This window comes from Rhinoraja longicauda, chromosome 3 (genome assembly GCF_053455715.1).
Source record: "Rhinoraja longicauda isolate Sanriku21f chromosome 3, sRhiLon1.1, whole genome shotgun sequence".
In the NCBI taxonomy this organism is placed as follows: domain Eukaryota; kingdom Metazoa; phylum Chordata; class Chondrichthyes; order Rajiformes; family Arhynchobatidae; genus Rhinoraja; species Rhinoraja longicauda.
The window spans coordinates 91,178,008-91,198,458 of record NC_135955.1 but is presented as its reverse complement, the minus strand read 5'-3'; the positions used below and the strand labels follow the sequence as shown (position 1 = coordinate 91,198,458).

At 47.1% G+C, this 20,451-nt stretch overlaps 1 protein-coding gene across 1 annotated transcript in view; it reads right to left on the bottom strand.

The window, feature by feature from the left end:
* The window catches only part of spcs3 (signal peptidase complex subunit 3), a 38,639-nt gene extending 18,567 nt beyond the window's left edge, over positions 1–20,072 (bottom strand). Inside the window, exon 1 of the mRNA XM_078397079.1 lies at positions 19,823–20,072. Within this exon, the coding sequence (XP_078253205.1) occupies positions 19,823–19,965 (143 nt within the window). The 5' untranslated portion in view covers positions 19,966–20,072. The remainder of the gene's footprint in view (positions 1–19,822) is intronic.
* Between the last annotated feature and the right edge of the window lie 379 nt (positions 20,073–20,451).

Sequence of the window (20,451 nt, the reverse complement as noted above, 5' to 3'; positions counted from 1 at the left end):
ACAAAGATCCCTTACAGGAGATATATTTGAAATATACAACGTGGAAACAGGCCCTTTGGCCCACCAAGTCCACGCCTACCATCCATCACCAGTTTGCACGGTTTCTATGTTATCCCACTGTCTCATCCACTCTCTGCACACAGGGGCAAATTACAGAGGCTAATTAGCCTACATGTTTGTGCATTATTGGGAAGTGGGAGGAAACCGGAGCACCTGGAGAAAACCCATGTGGTCACAGTGAGAACATGCAAACTCCACACATACAGCAGCTGAGGTGTTGATCGAACCAGGAGCTGGGCAATTGTGAGGCAGTAGTTCTACCAGCTGTGCCAATATGCCAACCAGGGAGTTGTGAATCCGTGGAAATCTCTGCCACAGAAGGCAGTGGAGGCCAATTCACTGGATGTTTTCAAGAGAGAGTTGGATTTAGCTCTTGGGGCTAAGGGAATCAGGGATGTGGGGAGAAGGCAGGAACGAGGTACTGATGTTGGATGATCAGCCATGATCATATTGAATGGCAGTGCTGGCTCAAAGGGCCGAATGGCCTCCTGCACCTATTTTCTATGTTTCTGTATACATACATACAACCTGAGACGGTAAGGGTTTGGGGCATTTCGACCCACAATGTCTGTTTGGACAAGATGCCAGTCCTGCCTGTACATGATCCATATCCCTCTGTACCCTGGCTATTCACGTCATAGCCAAAAACAGACCCAATGACTCAAATAGTTCATGGTGACCAAAGCACTGCATCTAGGCTAGTCCCATTTGGCCCACATCCCTCTGAACCTTTCTCTCTCTCTCAATGTCAGCAAAACTAAAGAGATGATCGTGGACTACAGGAGACAGCGGGGAAGTGGACACCTCCCCATCCACATCGGTCATGCTGAGGTTGAAAGGGTCAGCAGCTTTAAGTTCCTCGTTGTGCACATCACTGAGGACCTTTCCTGGACACTGCACACGGACACAATAACAACGAAGGCGAACCAGCGGCTCTTTTTCCTGAGAAGACTGAGGAGGTTTGGCATGAACGCCAGCATCCTCACAAACTTCCACAGATGCACCATCGAGAGCCTGCTGACGGGCTGCACTAGTCTGGTACGGGAACTGTTCTGCCCACAGCTACAAATCACTACAGAGTGGTGAAGACGGCACAGCACATCACTGGCAACTGTCTCCCGACCATTCAGGGCATTTTCTACCGGCAGTGCCTGCTGAAGGCACGCAGCATCATCAAGGACCACAGCCACCCAGCACGCAGGCTGTTCTCCTTGTTACCGTCAGGCAGACGATACAGGAGTATGGCTGCGCGTACCACCAGACTTAAGAACAGTTTCTACAATCAGGCTTCTGAACTCATAAACACATTTCACATCATATATGTTGATTATTTTTAATATTGTCTTTTAGCCTATTTTTAATATTGTCTTTTTACCTTAATGTAATTTTAAAAATCTTATTTATCCTTGGAATATTACTGCTGAGGTGACCCGTTGTCTTGTCAAATACATTTCATTGTACCGTTGACCCTGTGCCAACCTACATATGACAAATTAAAACAATTATTATTATTATATATTCATGTACCTGTCCAAGTGCCTTTTAAATGTTGCTGTCATCCCTGCCTCATCTACCTCCTCCAAAAGCCCCTTATACCCACCAGCCTCTGCATGAACCCTGTCCAAATACTTCTCAAACGTTGCCGCCACACCTGCCTCCACCACATCCCCTACCAACGAGTTCCAAGTCCCCACCATTTCCTGGATGAATGACTTACTCGGCACATCCTCTTTAAACTTTCTCCCTCTCACGGTAAACCTGTCCCGTGTGGTATTTTGCATTAGATAGGTGCATCTTTTGTTTTTTTGGTATATTTGGTGCCTGTCCTCTGTGTTGAATTCTTGGCTGGCAGCAGAAAGCTGCAGTTTCCCCCTCAGGTCTCAGGTAAAGTTGCACTGAGACTACACTGAAGTCTGAAGAAGGGTCTCGACCCGAAACGCCACCCATTCCTTCTCCCCAGAGATGCTGCTAGACCCGCTGAGTTACTCCAGCACTTTGTGAAACGTCACCTATCCATGTTCTCCACAGATGCTGCCTGACCCGCTGAGTTACTCCAGCACTTTGTGAAACGTCACCTATCCATGTTCTCCACAGATGCTGCCTGACCCGCTGAGTTACTCCAGCACTCTGTGAAACGTCACCTATCCATGTTCTCCACAGATGCTGCCTGACCCGCTGAGTTACTCCAGCACTCTGTGAAACGTCACCTATCCATGTTCTCCACAGATGCTGCCTGACCCACTGAGTTACTCCAGCACTCTGTGAAATGTCACCGATCCACGTTCTCCAGATGCTGCCTGACCCACTGAGTTACTCCAGATTTTATGTCTACACTGACATGTATGACGCAGATTAACATTGATACGCCAATGTCCCCATTGGTTCAAGGGGATTGGAACCATTTTCCGACAAAGCACACTCCATTCCCACATGGTGGGGGAGGATAACAAGCCCTTCCTGCCTTGGTTGGCAGAGACAGAGGCGCCAAATGTCGAAGGGGCCGAATAATCCGTTCCTGCCTCTCAGAGCCAGCATGGAACCAGGCCCTTCAACCCAACTTGCCCATACCGACCACCATGACCCATTGACACTAGTCCCACCTGCCAGCATTTGGCCCACATCCCTCTAAACCTGTCCTATCCATGTACCTGTCTAATTGTTTCTTAAACTTGCAATGGTACCTGCCTCAACTACCTCTTCCGGCAACTCGTTTCATACACCCACCACCCTTTGTATAAAAACGTTACTCCTCAGTTTCCTATTAAATCTTTCCCCCCTCACCTTAAACCTATGTTAGACAATAGACAATAGGTGCAGGAGTAGGCCATTCGGCCCTTCGAGCCAGCACCACCATTCAATGTGATCATGGCTGATCATTCTCAATCAGTACCCCGTTCCTGCTTTCTCCCCATACCCCCTGACTCCGCTAGGTCATGGTGTTAGGTCATGGTGGCGCAGCGGTGGAGTTGCTGCCTTACAGCGAATGCAGCGCCGGAGACCCGGGTTCCATCCTGACTACGGGTCTGTCTGTACGGAGTTTGTACATTCTCCCCGTGACCTGCGTGGGTTTTCTCCAAGATCTTCGGTTTCTTCCCACACTCCAATCAATTCAAGAGAGAGCTAGATAGAGCTCTTAAGGATAGCGGAGTCAGGGGGTATGGGGAGAAGGCAGGAACGGGGTACTGATTGAGAATGATCAGCCATGATCACATTGAATGGCGGTGCTGGCTCGAAGGGCCGAATGGCCTACTCCTGCAACTATTGTCTATTGTCCAATGATGTACAGATTTGTAGGTTAATTGGCTTGGTAAATGTAAAAATTGTCCCTTGTGTGTGTAGGATAGTGTTAGTGTGCGGGGATTGCTGGTCGGCGCGGACCCGATGGGCCGAAGTGCCTGTTTCCGCGCTGTATCTCTAAACTAAAACTCTAGTCCTCGATTCCCCTACTCTGTGCATTTACCCGATCTTTTCCTCTCATGATTTTGTACACCAGTGTAAGATTGCCCCTCACCCTCCTGTGCCCCAAGGCTGCCTGCCCAACCTCTCCTATAGCTCCGTTTCTTGAATCTTTCTGTAACCACCTGCCGGCAAATGGGACTAGCTTAGATGGGGCCTCTTGGTCAGCATGGTCGAGTTGGGCTGAAGGGCCTGTTTCCATGCCTAATGAGTCTATAACACCAACACGCCAAGCACTGGGACACATTAGGCAGCAGAGCTCTATTCTGACTAACACAGACAGGACAGCTCAAAGATCAGTGCCATAAAATTTCCTATCTCAACAGGTCGGCACGGTTAGCAGCGGTAGAGTTGCTGCCTTACAGCGAATGCAGCGCCGGAGACCCGGGTTCCATCCCGACTGTATGTACGGAGTTTGTACGTTCTCCCCGTGACCTATGTGTGACCTGTAAAAATTAACCCTAGTGGGTATATGATAGTGTTAATGTGCGGGGATCGCTGGTCAGCGCTGCCCCGGTGGGCCGAAAGGGCCTGTTTCCGTGCTGCATCTCTAAACTAAACTAAAATTATTGTGCCAATTCCATTTCCCAAATTACCTACTCCACTGGCAGCTCGGTGCAAGCTTCATTAAGTCCTAAATTAAATGCCTTTTTATTCCTTGGAAGCACCAGGACACAGATGTGTATCTCCATCCCTCGCTGAACCACATCTACATTCTTTTATAGATCTTTACACTGAGTACAACTAAAGACTTTTCTTTGCCTTCCATCACAGTGAGGGTGTGCCTGGAGCAATCACTGTGATGGCTGTTTGTGTTAAAATTGTAATTGTGTGTCTTGTGTTCTTTATTGTCTACTGCCGGACCCTGACGTGAGAGGACGCTGGCACTATTTGTTCGCCGCTTCTCCGTCAGGACAGTTCGTCTGTTTGTTTTTATGTCATGACTGTTTTGTAAAGCGTCTTTGAGCATTTGGAAAAGCGCTATATAAAATAAATGTTTATTATTATTATTATTATTATTATTATAAAGCTTTCTGATTTAGACCTTAGATGTTAGAGATACTAAGCGGAAACTGGCCCAGCGAATACCCTCACATTAACACTATCCTACACACCAGGGATAATTATTTTTTAAACAACTTACCAAACCCAATTAACCTACAAACCTGCACATCTTTGGAGTGTGGGAGGAAACCGGAGCACCCGGAGAAAACCCACATGCTCACAGGGAGAACGACAAACTCCATACAGACAGCACCCGTAGACAGATTGAAGAAGTGTCTTGACCCAAAATGTCACCCATTCCTTCTATCCACAGAAACATAGAAAATAGGTGCAGGAGATGGCCATTCGGCACTTCGAGCCAGCACCGCCATTCAATACGATCATGGCTGATCATCCAGAATCAGTACCCCGTTCCTGCTTTCTCCCCATATCCCTTGATTCCGTTAGCCCTATATCTAACTGTAACAGAAGCTGCCTGTTCTGCTAAGTTACTCCAACATTTTGTCTATCGTTGGTGTAAACCAGTATCTACAGTTCCCTCCTACACGAATCACTTTAATATCCCTGGTATGGTAATCCCTCCAGGTTTCTCCGTTAACTACACATCTATCCCCCCCCTCACCACAATCAATTCCATCTCCACCACTCTCCCTCGAGGAAGCAAACATCATCAAGGACCATTTACACCCGTCATCCTGTCGGGCAAAAGATACAAACGTTTGAAAGCCTGAAACACCAGGTTCAGGAAAACTTCTTCCTCCGTTGTCAAGACCACTGAACGGTCCTCCCATAAGCTAGGATATGGTCCCTGACCCTCCAACCTACCTCGTGGAAAGCCCTCACACTTTTTTAAATCTGCACTTTCTTTAGAGCTGTAACACTATAACATCTATAGACTATATTCTGCACTCTGCTTATTTGTTCCTTTGCATCACCTGTTGTGATTGTCTACGACTTGATTGTCCTGTGGTATAGTATGATTTGGTGGTCTAGCATGTAAACGTTTCCACTGTATCACAGTACACATGACAATAATAAATGCATGCCCATCCACCTGTACCACTGTAAGGAGTTTGACTGGATCTCTCTCAATCTTATAATTCTGACTACGGTTGCTTGTCTGCATGGAGTTTGTACGTTCTCCCTGTGAACGCGTGTTTTCTCCCTGGATGCTCCGGTTTCCTCCTACACTCCAAAGACGTGCAGGTTTGTAGGTTAATTGTCTTCAGTGAAAATTGTAAATTGTCCCTAGTGTGCCAAAGAAAAGAGCGCCAAAAGGAAGTAGTAGTCAGTTTGAAAAGTCCGGGAGCAGAGCAAGGACGCCCGTTGGCTGAGCAGTAAAGTAAGTGCTAATCACAGTTCAACAGGCAGTTTAAAAAGAGCGCCAAAAGGAAGTAGTAGTCAGTTTGAAAAGTCCGGGAGCAGAGCAAGGACGCCCGTTGGCTGAGCAGTAAAGTAAGTGCTAATCACAGTTCAACAGGCAGTTTAAAAAGAGCGCCAAAAGGAAGTAGTAGTCAGTTTGAAAAGTCCGGGAGCAGAGCAAGGACGCCCGTTGGCTGAGCAGTAAAGTAAGTGCTAATCACAGTTCAACAGGCAGTTTAAAAAGAGCGCCAAAAGGAAGTAGTAGTCAGTTTGAAAAGTCCGGGAGCAGAGCAAGGACGCCCGTTGGCTGAGCAGTAAAGTAAGTGCTAATCACAGTTCAACAGGCAGTTTAAGTGAGAAGTCAGGTAAATTGGACAATCAGGCAATTTAAATTGGTGATATAAGCAAGGCTCACAAAAGGGTGCAGCCCTGTTCAGGTGCAGCCCAGTGAGGGAAGTGCCCAGTGAGAAAAGTGCGAGTCTTTGGCTGCGAGTCTTCGGCAAGGAGGCTGAGGTGAGGAGGATACCATTGTTTTAAGCCAGAGCTGGTTATAGGCACAAGGTGATGGCGGAAAAGTTGGTGCGGTGTGTTTCCTGCAGGATGTGGGAAGACAGGGACGTCGCGGGAGCTTCTGGGAGCTACACCTGCAAGAACTGTGTCCAGGTGCAGCTCCTGAAGGGACGTGTGGTGGAGTTGGAGAGGCAGTTGGATGACCTCAGGGCCATCCGGGAATGCGAGAGTTTCCTCGACAGGACCTATTGTGAGGCTGTCACGCCAAGGGTCCAGGTCGAGCGAAGGTGGGAGACTGTTTCCGGGGGGAGTGGACGTGGACTACAGGAGACCCCGGTGGCTGTGCCTATTGCAAATAGGTATACCCTCTTGGGAACTGTCGGGGCAGAAGACGTTTCCAGTCCGAGTGGCGGACCTGTTGGCAAGGATACACGACAGGGGAGACCGAAGTCTGGAAGAGCCGTAGTGGTCGGTGACTCCATAGTCCGAGGGACGGATAGAAGATTCTGTGGCAGCAGGAGGGACTTGAGGATGGTCTGTTGCCTCCCTGGTGCCAGGGTTCAACACATCACAGACCGGCTTCAGAAAATCCTAGCGAGGGAAGGCGATCAACCTGAAGTCGTTGTGCACGTGGGCACGAATGACGTCGGGCGGAAGAGGAAGGAGGTGCTACAGCGGGAGTTTAGAGAGTTGGGAAAAACGCTGAGAAGTAGGACGTCGAAGGTGGTTATCTCTGGACTGCTACCGGTACCTCGTGCTGGTGAGGCCAGGAACAGAGAGATAGAGGGTATGAATTTATGGCTGAGGGACTGGTGCAGAGAGCAGGGATTTAGATTTCTGGACCACTGGGATCTCTTCTGGGCTAGGGGTGACTTGTACAAAAGGGACGGGTTGCATCTTAACAGCAGGGGGACAAACATTCTGGCAGGCAGGTTTGCTAGTGTGACACCTGTGGCTTTAAACTAAGTAGTGGGGGGGAGGGGTTAACAAATTGTGAATATGAAGATGAGGTAAAAGGGAATACAGGAGATATTGCAAAAGACTCTAGGAAGAATGGGAACAGAAGTTCCAGAGCGGAAAAGAAATTAAGGGCAGGGCCAATTGTGAACGATGTGAGAGGGGAGGTAAATACAGAAGTTAAAGTGTTGTACTTAAATGCGCGTAGTATAAAAAATAAAGTGGATGAGCTTGAGGCTCAGTTAGTCATGGGCAAGTATGATGTTGTAGGGATCACTGAGACATGGCTACAAGAGGACCAGGGCTGGGAACTGAATATTCAGGGGTACACAACGTATAGAAAAGACAGACAGGTGGGCAGAGGGGGTGGGGTTGCTCTGATGGTAAGGAATGATATTCATTCCCTTGCAAGGGGTGACATAGAATCAGGAGATGTTGAATCAGTATGGATAGAAATGAGAAATTGTAAGGGTAAAAAGACCCTAATGGGAGTTATCTATAGGCCCCCAAACAGTAGCCTCGACTTAGGGTGCAAGTTAAATCAGGAGATAAAATTGGCGTGTCAAAAATGTAATGCTACGGTGGTTATGGGAGATTTCAACATGCAGGTAGACTGGGAAAATCAGGTTGGAAATGGACCCCAGGAAAGAGAGTTTGTAGAGTGCCTTCGAGATGGATTCTTAGAACAGCTTGTACTGGAGCCTACCAGGGAGAAGGCAATTCTGGATTTAGTGTTGTGTAATGATCCTGATCTGGTAAGGGGACTAGAGGTAAAAGAGCCATTAGGAGGCAGTGATCACAACATGATAAGTTTTACTCTGCAAATGGAAAGGCAGAAGGGAAAATCGGAAGTGTCGGTATTGCAGTATAGCAAAGGGGATTACAGAGGCATGAGGCGGGAGCTGGCCAAAATTGATTGGAAGGAGGCCCTAGCAGGGAAGACGGTAGAACAGCAATGGCAGGTATTCCTGGGAATAATGCAGAGGTTGCAGGATCAATTTATTCCAAAGAGGTGGAAAGACTCTAAGGGGAGTAAGAGACACCTGTGGCTGACAAGGGAAGTCAGGGACAGCATAAAAATTAAGGAGAGGAAGTATAACATAGCAAAGAAGAGTGGGAAGACAGAGGATTGGGACTCTTTTAAAGAGCAACAAAAGTTAACTAAAAAGGCAATACGAGGAGAAAAGATGAGGTACGAGGGTAAACTAGCCAATAATATAAAGGAGGATAGCAAAAGTTTTTTTAGGTACGTGAAGAGGAAAAAAATAGTCAAGGCAAATGTGGGTCCCTTGAAGACAGAAGCAGGGGAATTTATTATGGGGAACAAAGAAATGGCAGACGAGTTAAACCGTTACTTTGGATCTGTCTTCACTGAGGAAGATACACACAATCTCCCAAATGTTCTAGGGGCTGGAGAACCTAGGGTGATGGAGGAACTGAAGGAAATCCACATTAGGCAGGAAATGGTTTTGGGTAGACTGATGGGACTGAAGGCTGATAAATCCCCAGGGCCTGATGGTCTGCATCCCAGAGTACTTAAGGAGGTGGCTCTAGAAATAGTGGAAGCATTGGAGATCATTTTTCAATGTTCTATAGATTCAGGATCAGTTCCTGTGGATTGGAGAATAGCAAATGTTATCCCACTTTTTAAGAAAGGAGGGAGAGAGAAAACGGGTAATTATAGACCAGTTAGTCTGACATCAGTGGTGGGGAAAATGCTGGAGTCAATTATAAAAGACGAAATTGCTGAGCATTTGGATAGCAGTAACGGGATCGTTCCGAGTCAGCATGGATTTACGAAGGGGAAATCATGCTTGACAAATCTACTGGAATTTTTTGAGGATGTAACTAGGAAAATTGACAAGGGAGAGTCAGTGGATGTGGTGTACCTCGACTTTCAGAAAGCCTTCGACAAGGTCCCACATAGGAGATTAGTGGGCAAAATTAGGGCACATGGTATTGGGGGTAGGGTACTGACATGGATAGAAAATTGGTTAACAGACAGAAAGCAAAGAGTGGGGATAAATGGGTCCCTTTCGGAATGGCAGGCAGTGACCAGTGGGGTACCGCAAGGTTCGGTGCTGGGACCCCAGCTATTTACGATATACATTAATGACTTAGACGAAGGGATTAAAAGTACCATTAGCAAATTTGCAGATGATACTAAGTTGGGGGGTAGTGTGAATTGTGAGGAAGATGCAATAAGGCTGCAGGGTGACCTGGACAGGTTGTGTGAGTGGGCGGATACATGGCAGATGCAGTTTAATGTAGATAAGTGTGAGGTTATTCACTTTGGAAGTAAGAATAGAAAGGCAGATTATTATCTGAATGGTGTCAAGTTAGGAGGAGGGGGAGTTCAACGAGATCTGGGTGTCCTAGTGCATCAGTCAATGAAAGGAAGCATGCAGGTTCAGCAGGCAGTGAAGAAAGCCAATGGAATGTTGGCCTTCGTAACAAGAGGAGTTGAGTATAGGAGCAAAGAGGTCCTTCTACAGTTGTACCGGGCCCTGGTGAGACCGCACCTGGAGTACTGTGTGCAGTTTTGGTCTCCAAATTTGAGGAAGGATATTCTTGCTATGGAGGGCGTGCAGCGTAGGTTCACTAGATTAATTCCCGGAATGGCGGGACTGTCGTATGTTGAAAGGCTGGAGCGATTGGGCTTGTATACACTGGAATTTAGAAGGATGAGGGGGGATCTTATTGAAACATATAAGATAATTAGGGGATTGGACACATTAGAGGCAGATAACATGTTCCCAATGTTGGGGGAGTCCAGAACAAGGGGCCACAGTTTGAGAATAAGGGGTAGGCCATTTAGAACGGAGATGAGGAAGAACTTTTTCAGTCAGAGGGTGGTGAAGGTGTGGAATTCTCTGCCTCAGAAGGCAGTGGAGGCCAGTTCGTTGGATGCTTTCAAGAGAGAGCTGGATAGAGCTCTTAAGGATAGCGGAGTGAGGGGGTATGGGGAGAAGGCAGGAACGGGGTACTGATTGATAGTGATCAGCCATGATCGCATTGAATGGCGGTGCTGGCTCGAAGGGCTGAATGGCCTACTCCTGCACCTATTGTCTATTGTCTATTGTCTATTGTCTATTGTCTATTGTGTGTAGGATAGTGCTAGTGTACGGGGATCGCTGGTTTCCATAGACACTGTGGGCCAAAGGGCCTGTTTCTGCACAGTATCTCTACCCTAAACTAAACAAAAGCAATACAAGTCAATGTCATACACGGAGCCATGGAACAAAGTAACAGGCCCATCATGTAAGCCGCCACATAAATACCATTGATTATAAGATTATTAAGGGGTTGGACATGTTAGAGACAGCAAACATGTTCCCAATGTTGGGGGAGTCCAGAACCAGGGGCCACAGTTTAAGAATAAGGGGTAGGCCATTTAGAATGGAGATGAGGAAAAGCATTTTCAGTCAGAGAGTTGTAAATCTGTGGAATGCTCTGCCTCAGAAGGCAGTGGAGGCCAATTCTCTGAATGCATTCAAGAGAGAGCTAGATAGAGCTCTTAAGGATAGCGGAGTCAGGGGGTTGGGGAGAAGGCAGGAACGGGGTACTGATTGAGAATGATCAGCCATGATCACATTGAATGGCGGTGCTGCCTTCGCTCGAAGGGCCGAATGGCCTCCTCCTGCACCTATTGTCTATTGTCTAGCATTTGCTCTGCAGTCTTCTGTGCCATGTAATTCAAGTGCTCATCCAGATGCTTCTTAAATGATGTATCAGCATCTATCTGCACCACACTGCTTCTCCCCCCCCCCCCACCCCCCAATCATTCCTCCAACCCCAGGTTGTGCCTTTCAGATTCGAACAACCCTGTGTACAAAATATCTTCTTCAGATTCCCCTCAAAATCTCCTGTGTCCTCGCTTAAAACAAACTCCCTGGTCAGAGCAACCTGTGCAATTGGGAAAATGTTCTCACCAACTAAACCTCTACACATCTCCTAACTTTGTACAGTTCCCCAGCCAGTGAAGGGTCCCACCACTGAATGCGTGAATCCTCACCTCATCAGTCCTCTCAACATGCACCAGCTCACATTGATCATGATTAAATTGCTTTTGCTATTGCTCTGCTCATTACCCAACTGATCAATATCAAAGCTGTGTAGAAAAACTGCAGATGCTGGCTTAAATCGAAGGTAAGACACAAAATGCTGGAGTAACTCAGCGGCTCAGGCAGCATCTCCGGAGAGAAGGAATGGGTCTGAAGAAGGGTCTCGACCTGAAACGTCATCCATTCCTTGTCTCCAGAGATGTTGCCTGACCCGCTGAGCAACTCCAGCATTTTGTGGTACCTTCTATATCAACGCTGTAACTCAAGACATCCCCGGGCAGCTTTTAAGTCCTTTGCACGGAATGTTGTACCCTTTATCTGTGTACGGCTGGTTTGTAATCATGTAAAGTCATTTCTCTGATTAGATAGCACGTCAACAAAAGCTTTTCACTGTACCTCAGTAGAAGTAACAATAATAAACTAAATCTGCTATCTTAAAAAACCCATAACTCCTTTATTTACATTTGGATTGGTAATGTATATAACACATTATAACACATATAACATATATAACATATATAACATACACTGTACTCTCCAGCACACCACAGGCCACGGGCTTCCAACCACACAAACAATCCTCCGTCATCACCATCGCCTGTTATCAAGCCAATTTTGGATCCAATTTTCCAGTGAGGTGCATAAAATCCTGAGAGGAATAGATTGGGCAAGAGACTCTGTGCATCTACCGAAAGTAGATGAATCAAGGACCAGAGAACATAGGCTTAAAGTGAAGGGGAAAAGATTTAATAGGGATCTGAGGGGTAATTATTTCCACACAGAGGGTGGTGGGTATATGGGATGAGCTGCCAGAGAAGGTAGTTGAGGCAGGGACCATCCGAACGTTTAAGAAACAGTTGGACAGGTATATAGCAAGGACAGATTTGGAGCGATATGAACCAAATGCAGGCAGGTGGGACTTGTTGGCCGGTTTGGGCAAGTTGGACCGAAGGGCCTGTTTCCGCGCTGCATTGTACATTAATGACTTGGATGAAGGGGTTAAAAGTAACATTAGCAAATTTGCAGATGACACAAAGCTGGGTGGGTGTAAACTGTGAGGAGGATGCTATGAGGATGCAGATTGACTTGGACAGGTTGTGTGAGTGGGCAGATGCATGGCAGATGCAGTTTAATATGGATAAATGTGAGGTTATCCACTTTGGAGGAAAGAACAGGAAGGCAGATTATTATTTGAATGGTGTCAAGTTACGAAATGGGAAGTACAAAGAGATCTGGGTGTCCTTGTTCACCGGTCACTTAAAGTTAGCATGCAGGTACAGCAGGCAGTGCAGAAAGCTAATGGCATGTTGGCCTTTATGACAAGAGGAGTTGAGTATAGAAGCAAAGAGGTCCTTCTGCAGTTGTACAGGGCCCTAGTGAGACCGCACCTGGAGTACTGTGTGCAGTTTTGGTCTCCAAATTTGAGGAAGAATATTCTTGCTATTGAGGGCGTGCAGCGTAGGTTCACTAGGTTAATTCCCGGAATGGCGGAACTATCATATGTTGAAAGACTGGAGCGACTAGGCTTGTATACGCTGGAATTTAGAAGGATGAGAGTGGATCTTATTGAAACATATAAGATTATTAAGGGATTGGACACATTAAAGGCAGGAAACATGTTCCTAATGTTGGGGGAGTCCAGAACCAGGGGCCACAGTTTAAGAATAAGGGGTAGGCCATTTAGAACGGAGATGTGGAAAAACTTTTTCAGTCTGAGTTGTAAATCCGTGGAATTCTCTGCCTCAGAAGGCAGTGGAGGCCAATTCTCTGGAAGCTTTCAAGAGAGAGCTAGATAGAGCTCTTAAAGATAGTGGAGTCAGGGGGTATGGGGAGAGGGGAGAGGGCAGGAACGGGGTACTGATTGTGAATGATCAGCCATGATCACATTGAATGGCGGTGCTGGTTCGAAGGGCCGAATCCCTGGGATGAAGGGACTGTCGTATGAGGAAAGATTGGAAAGACTAGGCTTGTATTCACTGGAGTTTAGAAGGATGAGAGGGGATCTTATAGAGATGTATAAAATTATAAAATGACTGGACAAGCTAGATGCAGGAAAAATGTTCCCAATGTTGGGGAAGTCCAGAACCAGGGGACACAGTCTAAGAATAAAGGGGAGGCCATTTAAAACTTGAGGTGAGAAGTAACTTTTTCACCCAGAGAGTTGTGAATTTGTGGAATTCTCTGCCACAGAAGGCAGTGGAGGCCAATTCACTGGATGAATTTTAAAGAGTTAGATAGAGCTCTCGGGGCTAGAGGAATCAAGGGATATGGGGTGAAGGCAGGCACAGGTTACTGGTTGTAGATGATCAGCCATGATCACAATGAATGGCGGTGTTGGCTCAAAGGGCCAAATGGCCTCCTCCTGCACCTATTTTCTATGTTTCTATACTCGGGTCATGGCCAAGAGTGAAAAAAACTTGGCAGTGAACAGGCTAATACTGAAACGTTGTAGACCAACCACACTGAAGTGACGGGCAAGAAGACACAACAAAGCCTCTCGTTTCTGAGTAGACTTGGGAAATTCAGCATCTCTGAAACTTCTACAGATGCACCATAGAAAACATACAGCTTGCTTTTTGGTGTACCCAAGACCACAAGAAAATGCAGAGAATTGTAGATGTAGCCCAGTCCAACACACAGATCAGATTTCCTACCATTGACTCCATCCACAATTCATGCTGCTTTGGAAAACCAGCCCTCATGATTTTAAACACCTCTCTAAGATCACCCCTCAGCTTCCTGTGCTCCAAGGAATAGAGCCCTTCTTCCAAATAAGGCACACCTATCTTCCGAAATGTTTGAGTACTGAATTTAGCACAAATATCCAGATCTCGATAGATGTGTCAGACTGGCTTTTCCAAAATTAGCATGGCTCTGTACTATCTTCAGACACAGGAAGAACAAGAGGACATTCAGAACAGAACAGCACAGGAACAGACCCTTCTTCCGACAATGCCTGTGCCGAACATGGTGTCAAGTTAAACTATACCCTCTGACTGCACGTGATCCATATCCCTCCATTCCCAGCATATCCATGTGCCTATCTAAAAAGCACCACTTATATATCTGCCTCCACCATCACCCCAGGCAACGCTCTACACATCTTTTAACTTTACCACTCTCATCTAAAAGCTATGCACTCTATTCAGACCCTCTAAAAGGGTCTGATTGTCTTCCCCATCTCAAGTAAATGGTTGAACCATGGGGAGTATTGAGGAACAGAAGGAATTTGCTGTAGAAGGATCCCTGAAGAGGTGAGAAAGGACTCGGGCACGAGCACAGGTGAAGTACAATATACTTGTAAGGAAAGATAAAGTGAAAATGTGAGATGCTGAGGACACGTCAAGAACCTTAGCCGAGGAGAGGGCTGAGACGGATTAAACTGTATACAGAGCAACTGATATTCAAATTACTAGGTCCCTTCTGTGAAAATGAGATGTAAATCACAGGAGGATCAAACAACTGAGAAGACATGCAAGCAAATCTGAATGCAAATGAAATGATAAACTGTACTTTAGAGTGAAAACAGATCAGGGGTAAGGGTAACAATAAAAGTTGTTATTTTAGGTGGCACAAGGGCACAGTGGGTAGAGCTGCTGCCTCACAGCGCCAGAGATCCGGGTTCAATCTTGACCTCAGATGGTGACTGTGGGGAGTTTGCACGTTTCCCTGTGACCGCGTGGGATCTCCCCTGGTGCTCCAGTTTCCTCCCACATGCAAGAGACTGCAGATTTGCACGTTAACTGGCCTCTGTAAAGTACCCCTTGTGTGTAGGGGGTGGGTGAGAAAGTGGAGTAACATAGAACTACTGTGAATGGGTGATGGATGGTCAGTGTGGACATGATGGGCCAAAGGCCCTGTTCCAATGCTATACCACTCAATCAAACAGAGAAATTAATGCCTAAGATCTTAAAAGGTTTATAGGCTATAGACTAACGTAGTGACCAATCAGTCAACATATTGTTCACAAAGGCATCAGTAGGCATGGGCCATGTTCAAAATGGACACCATCAAAATCTTTGACTGCCCAACCCTGTTCAGGGTGTATGGGGTTATGGGGAGATGGCAGGAGAACGGGTTGAAAGGGAAAGATAGATCAGCCATGATTGAATGGCAGAGTAGACTCGATGAGCCAAATGGCCTAATTTTACTACTATGACTTATGAACCTTCTGAAATGAATTTTAACAAGTGAACAGATGTTCATATTCTCAAATAACTTCAGCATTCTTCAAATCTCCATGCAGGGTTTTTAGGTAACTCACTGTGACAGACTGACAAGTTCTGTTTGCTGAATTAGAAGGTAACAACCATGACAAAGAACATTAGGTTTCCTGTTTTAGTTTTAAAAGTGCGTCATTTAATGAGATAACGCTATATTCTGGATTCTGATTATTTTCTTTTTTGTATTCCCTGATGTGAGGTATGATTTGCCTGAATATTAGGCAAAACAAAGCTTTTCATTGTATCTCGGTACATAGAAACATAGAAAAAATAGGCCATTCGGCCCTTCCAGCCAGCACCGCCATTCAATATGATCATGGCTGATCATCTAAAATCAGTACCCCGTTCCTGCTTTTTCCCCATATCCCTCGGTTTCTTTAGCTCTAAGAGCTAAATCTAACTCTCTCTTGAAAACATCCACTGCCTTCTGTGGCAGAGAATTCCAGACTCACAACTCTCTGGGTGAAAACGGTTTTCCTCATCTCAGTCCTAAATGGCCTCTTTATTTTTAAACTGTGACCCCTGGTTCTGGACTCCAACATCGGGAACATTTTTCGTGCATCTGTTTTCTATGTAATCCTTTAAGAATATTACATGCTTCGATAAGATCCCCTCTCATCCTTCTAAATTCCAGTGAACACAAGCACAATCGACCCATTCTTTCATCATATGTCAGTCCTGCCATCCCAGGAATTAACCTGGTGAACATACACGACACTCCCTCAATAGCAATAATGTCCTTCCTCAAATTAGGAGACCAAAATTGCACACAATACTCCAAGTGCGATCTCACTAGGGCCCTGTACAACTGCAGTAGGACCTCCTTGCTCCTAAACTCAAATCCTCTCGCAATGATGGCCAACATGTCATTAGCTTTCTTCACTGCCTGCTGTACCTGCATGCTTACTTTCAGTGACTGATGTACAAGCACACCCAGGTCTCGTTGCACCTCCCCATCTCCTTATCTGACACCATTCAGATAATAATCTGCCTTCCTGTTCTTGCCACCAAGGTGGATAACCTCACATTTATCCACATTATACTGCATCTGCCATGCTTCTGCCCACTCACACAACCTGTCCAAGTCACCCTGCAGCCTCACAGCATCCTCATCACAGCTCACAATGCCATCCAGCTTTGTGTCATTCGCAAACTTAGAGATGTCACGTTTAATTTCCTCATCTAAATCGTTAATATATATTGTAAATAACTGGGGTCCCAGCAGAGCCTTGCGGCACCCCACTAGTCACTGCCTGCCATTCTGAAAAGGACCCATTAATTCCTACTCTTTGTTTCCTGTCTGACAACCAGTTCTCTATCCATGTCAATATCCTACCCCCAATACCATGTGCTCTAATTTTGCACACTAATCTCTTGTGTGGGACCTTGTCAAAGACTTTTTGAAAATCCAGATACACCACATCCACCGGCTCTCCCTGATACGTTCTACGTGTTACATCCTCAAAACATTTGAGATTAGTCAAGCATGATTTCCCCATCATAAATCCATGCTGACTTTGACCGATCCTGTCACTGCTTTCCAAATGCGCTGCTATGACATCTTTAATAATCGACTCCAGCATCTTCCCCACTACCGATGTAAGGCTAACTGGACTATCATTCCCCGTTTTTTTTTTCTCCCTCCTTTCATAAAAAGTGGAGTTACATTGTCTACCCTCCAGTCCACAGGAAATGATCCAGAGTCAAGAGAACATTGCAAATTGATCACCAATGCATCCACGAATTCGAGAGCCACCTCCTTGAGTACTCTGCGATGCAGACCATCGGGCCCTGGGGATTTATCTGCCTTCAGTCCCAACAGTTTACCTAACACCATTTCCTAATGTGGGTTCCCTTCAGTTCCTCCCTCCCACGAGATCCTCAGTCCCCTAGTATTTCTGGGGAGTGGACACCTCCCCATCCACATTGGTGATGCCGAGGTTGAAAGGGTCAGCTGCTTTAAGTTCCTCGGTGTGCACATCACTGAGGACCTTTCCTGGACACTGCACATGGACACAATAACAAAGAAGGCCCACCAGCGGCTCTTTTTCCTGAGAAGACTGAGGAAGTTTGGCATGAACGCCAGCATCCTCACAAACTTCTACAGATGCACCATCGAGAGCCTGCTGACAGGCTGCATTAGTCTGGTACGGGAACTGTTCTGCCCACAGCCACAAATCACTACAGAGAGTGGTGAAGACGGCACAGCACATCACTGGCAACTGTCTCCCGGCCATTCTGGACATTTTCTACCGGCGGTGCCTGCGGAAGGCACGCAGCATCATCAAGTACCACAGCCACCCAGCACGCAGGCTGTTCTCCTTGTTACCGTCAGGCAGACGATACAGGAGTATGGCTGCACGTACCACCAGACTTAAGAACAGTTTCTACCATCAGGCTTCTGAACTCAAACACGTTTCAAATCATATATGTAGATTATTTTTAATATTGTCTTTTTTACCTATTTTCAATATTGTCTTTTTACCTTACTAATGTAATTTTTTATCTTATTTATCCTTGGACTATTACTGCTGAGGTGACCTGTTGTCTTGTCAAATACATTTCATTGTACCATTGACCCTGTGCCAACCTACATATGACAAATAAAATTTATTATTATTATAAGGAAGACACATAGTACTCGTTTGCCACTTCCTTGTTTCCCCATTAAAAATTCACCTGTCTGATTGAAAGGGACCTACATTTGTCTTCACTAGTCTTTTCCTTTTTACATATCTAAAGAAGCTTTCAGAGTCAGTTTTTGGTACGTGTTACAATAATAAACTAAACCACAGACGAGGCTTGACTAACCATTAAAAATAAACAACAAAATCATCTTGAGTGGCATGGTACGCAGGCATTTAGATGTGCGAATTTATGGCACTCTGTATCAATGCAGTTATGCCTTTTCTTTTCTTAAAGTCAACCAAATTAAAGAGGACTATCGGGCAGAGCGGATCACCGCTACTCATCTTCATCCAAAGCACGCAGTAACCTCCATGAGGGTCAAGCAGTAGCTGCAGCGTTGCTGCCTGTTTTGTGCGTACGTGGACCACACGGATTCGCAGCGACCACAACGGAAATGAAACCTCTCATCTTTTAACCTGCAACTACGGAAAACAATAGCGAATAAAGTGCAATTCTGGTTAATATCTACCACACAGAATGAGAGGATGTCTAGTTTTTCGGTGTTGAGCAGCTACAGTAAAGGGCAGCACTCCAGTTACAAAGTCAGCAGCGCTGCCATATGGAAGGCAAACAAACTTTTAACGCAGTTTTCAAGCCCCTGGTATCAACTTGATTAATGTGTGGAACTCCAATCTTTAATTATACACTTGTTTTTCTCAGCCAAATCTATTCGACATATACAACGCGTCGGTAAAAAAAAGTACACGTCCCCTTCAAGCAAATATGTCAGACCACATCAAAATGAACTCCAGGGATAAAAATCCCGGCAAAAACACCAAACAAAGGGCTGTGAAAGTGTTCGAGCCCGTGGTACACGAGGCAACACAGACGGTGCGAGAGGCAGACAGTGAGACACACAAAGAACAAGCAGAACAGGGCATTGGGGAGGAAAAACACGAGGCATGAGGGCGATGAGAAGAAGTGAAGGATCCTTCAGGGGAAAGAGAAAGCGTGGCTCCGAGAACACAATGAATCCAAACCCCCCCCCCCCCCCCGACTGGCGGGCGGGCGGGCGGGCGCACCGTTCATCCCCAACCCCGGGCTCACCAACATACAGCTGTAGACACCTTAACCCACCCACCCACCCACCCTGCTTCCGTGGTACACACCGGCCTCCACCTCCACCTCCACCTCCCCCCGCCATGAAACCCCTCCACACCCCCACTTCCACAACACACTCCCCCAGTAACCCCCTCCTGTCCCCAGTAACCCCCCCCTGTCCCCAGTAACCCCCTCCTGTCCCCAGTAACCCACTCCTGTCCCCAGTAACCCACTCTACCCCACCCTCAGTAACCCTCTCCCCTCCATGAAACCCCCCCACACCCCCCCCCCCCCCCGCATCCACAACACTCCCCCATCCCCCCCGTCCCCAGCAACCCACTCTCCCCCCCCAGTAACCGTCTCCAGTAACCCCCCTTCTGCCCCAGTAACCCCCCTCCTGTCCCCAGTGACCCCCCCTCCCCCTCCCCCCCCCCGTCCCCGGGCGCGCGGACTCACAGCACGACTTTGGAGATGTGGACGCGGACGGGGACGCTGCGCTGTTTGAAGGCGGTGGTGAGGAAGCAGCCGAGGGTGAGCGCCGCCATCACGCTCAGCGAGAAGGCGAACAGCGAGTTGGCTCGCGACAGCGCCGTGTTCATGGCGGCGGCGGCGGCGGCGGGAGAGGCGGAGCGGGCGGACAGTCCGGGCGGGAGCGGGAGCGGGACCGGGGCGGGGGGCGGGTGGCGAGCGGTACGGTATAGTCCGGGCCGGGACAGTCCGGGCGGCGGTATGGGTCGGGTGGGACGGGCCGGGCCGGGCCGGGGACGAGCGCCGCAGCGGCCGGGGAAGGTAGAGCGGGCGGACCGAGCGCGTCACCGCCAACGCGGGAACACGGGCCCGGGCTCGAGGGCTGGCGGGGGATTCAAGATTCAAGATTCAAGATTCAAGATATCTTTATTTGTCATCCAAAAAACAAGTTTTTTGGACGAAATTTCGTCACCCACAGTCCAACAATAAGAGCAATAAAATAAGCAAATTACACAACCCCAACCAACACAAAACCCCCCAAAAAGAAACATCCATCACAGTGAGTCTCCTCCAGTCCCCTCCTCACTGTGATGGAAGGCCAGAATGTCTTTTTCTCT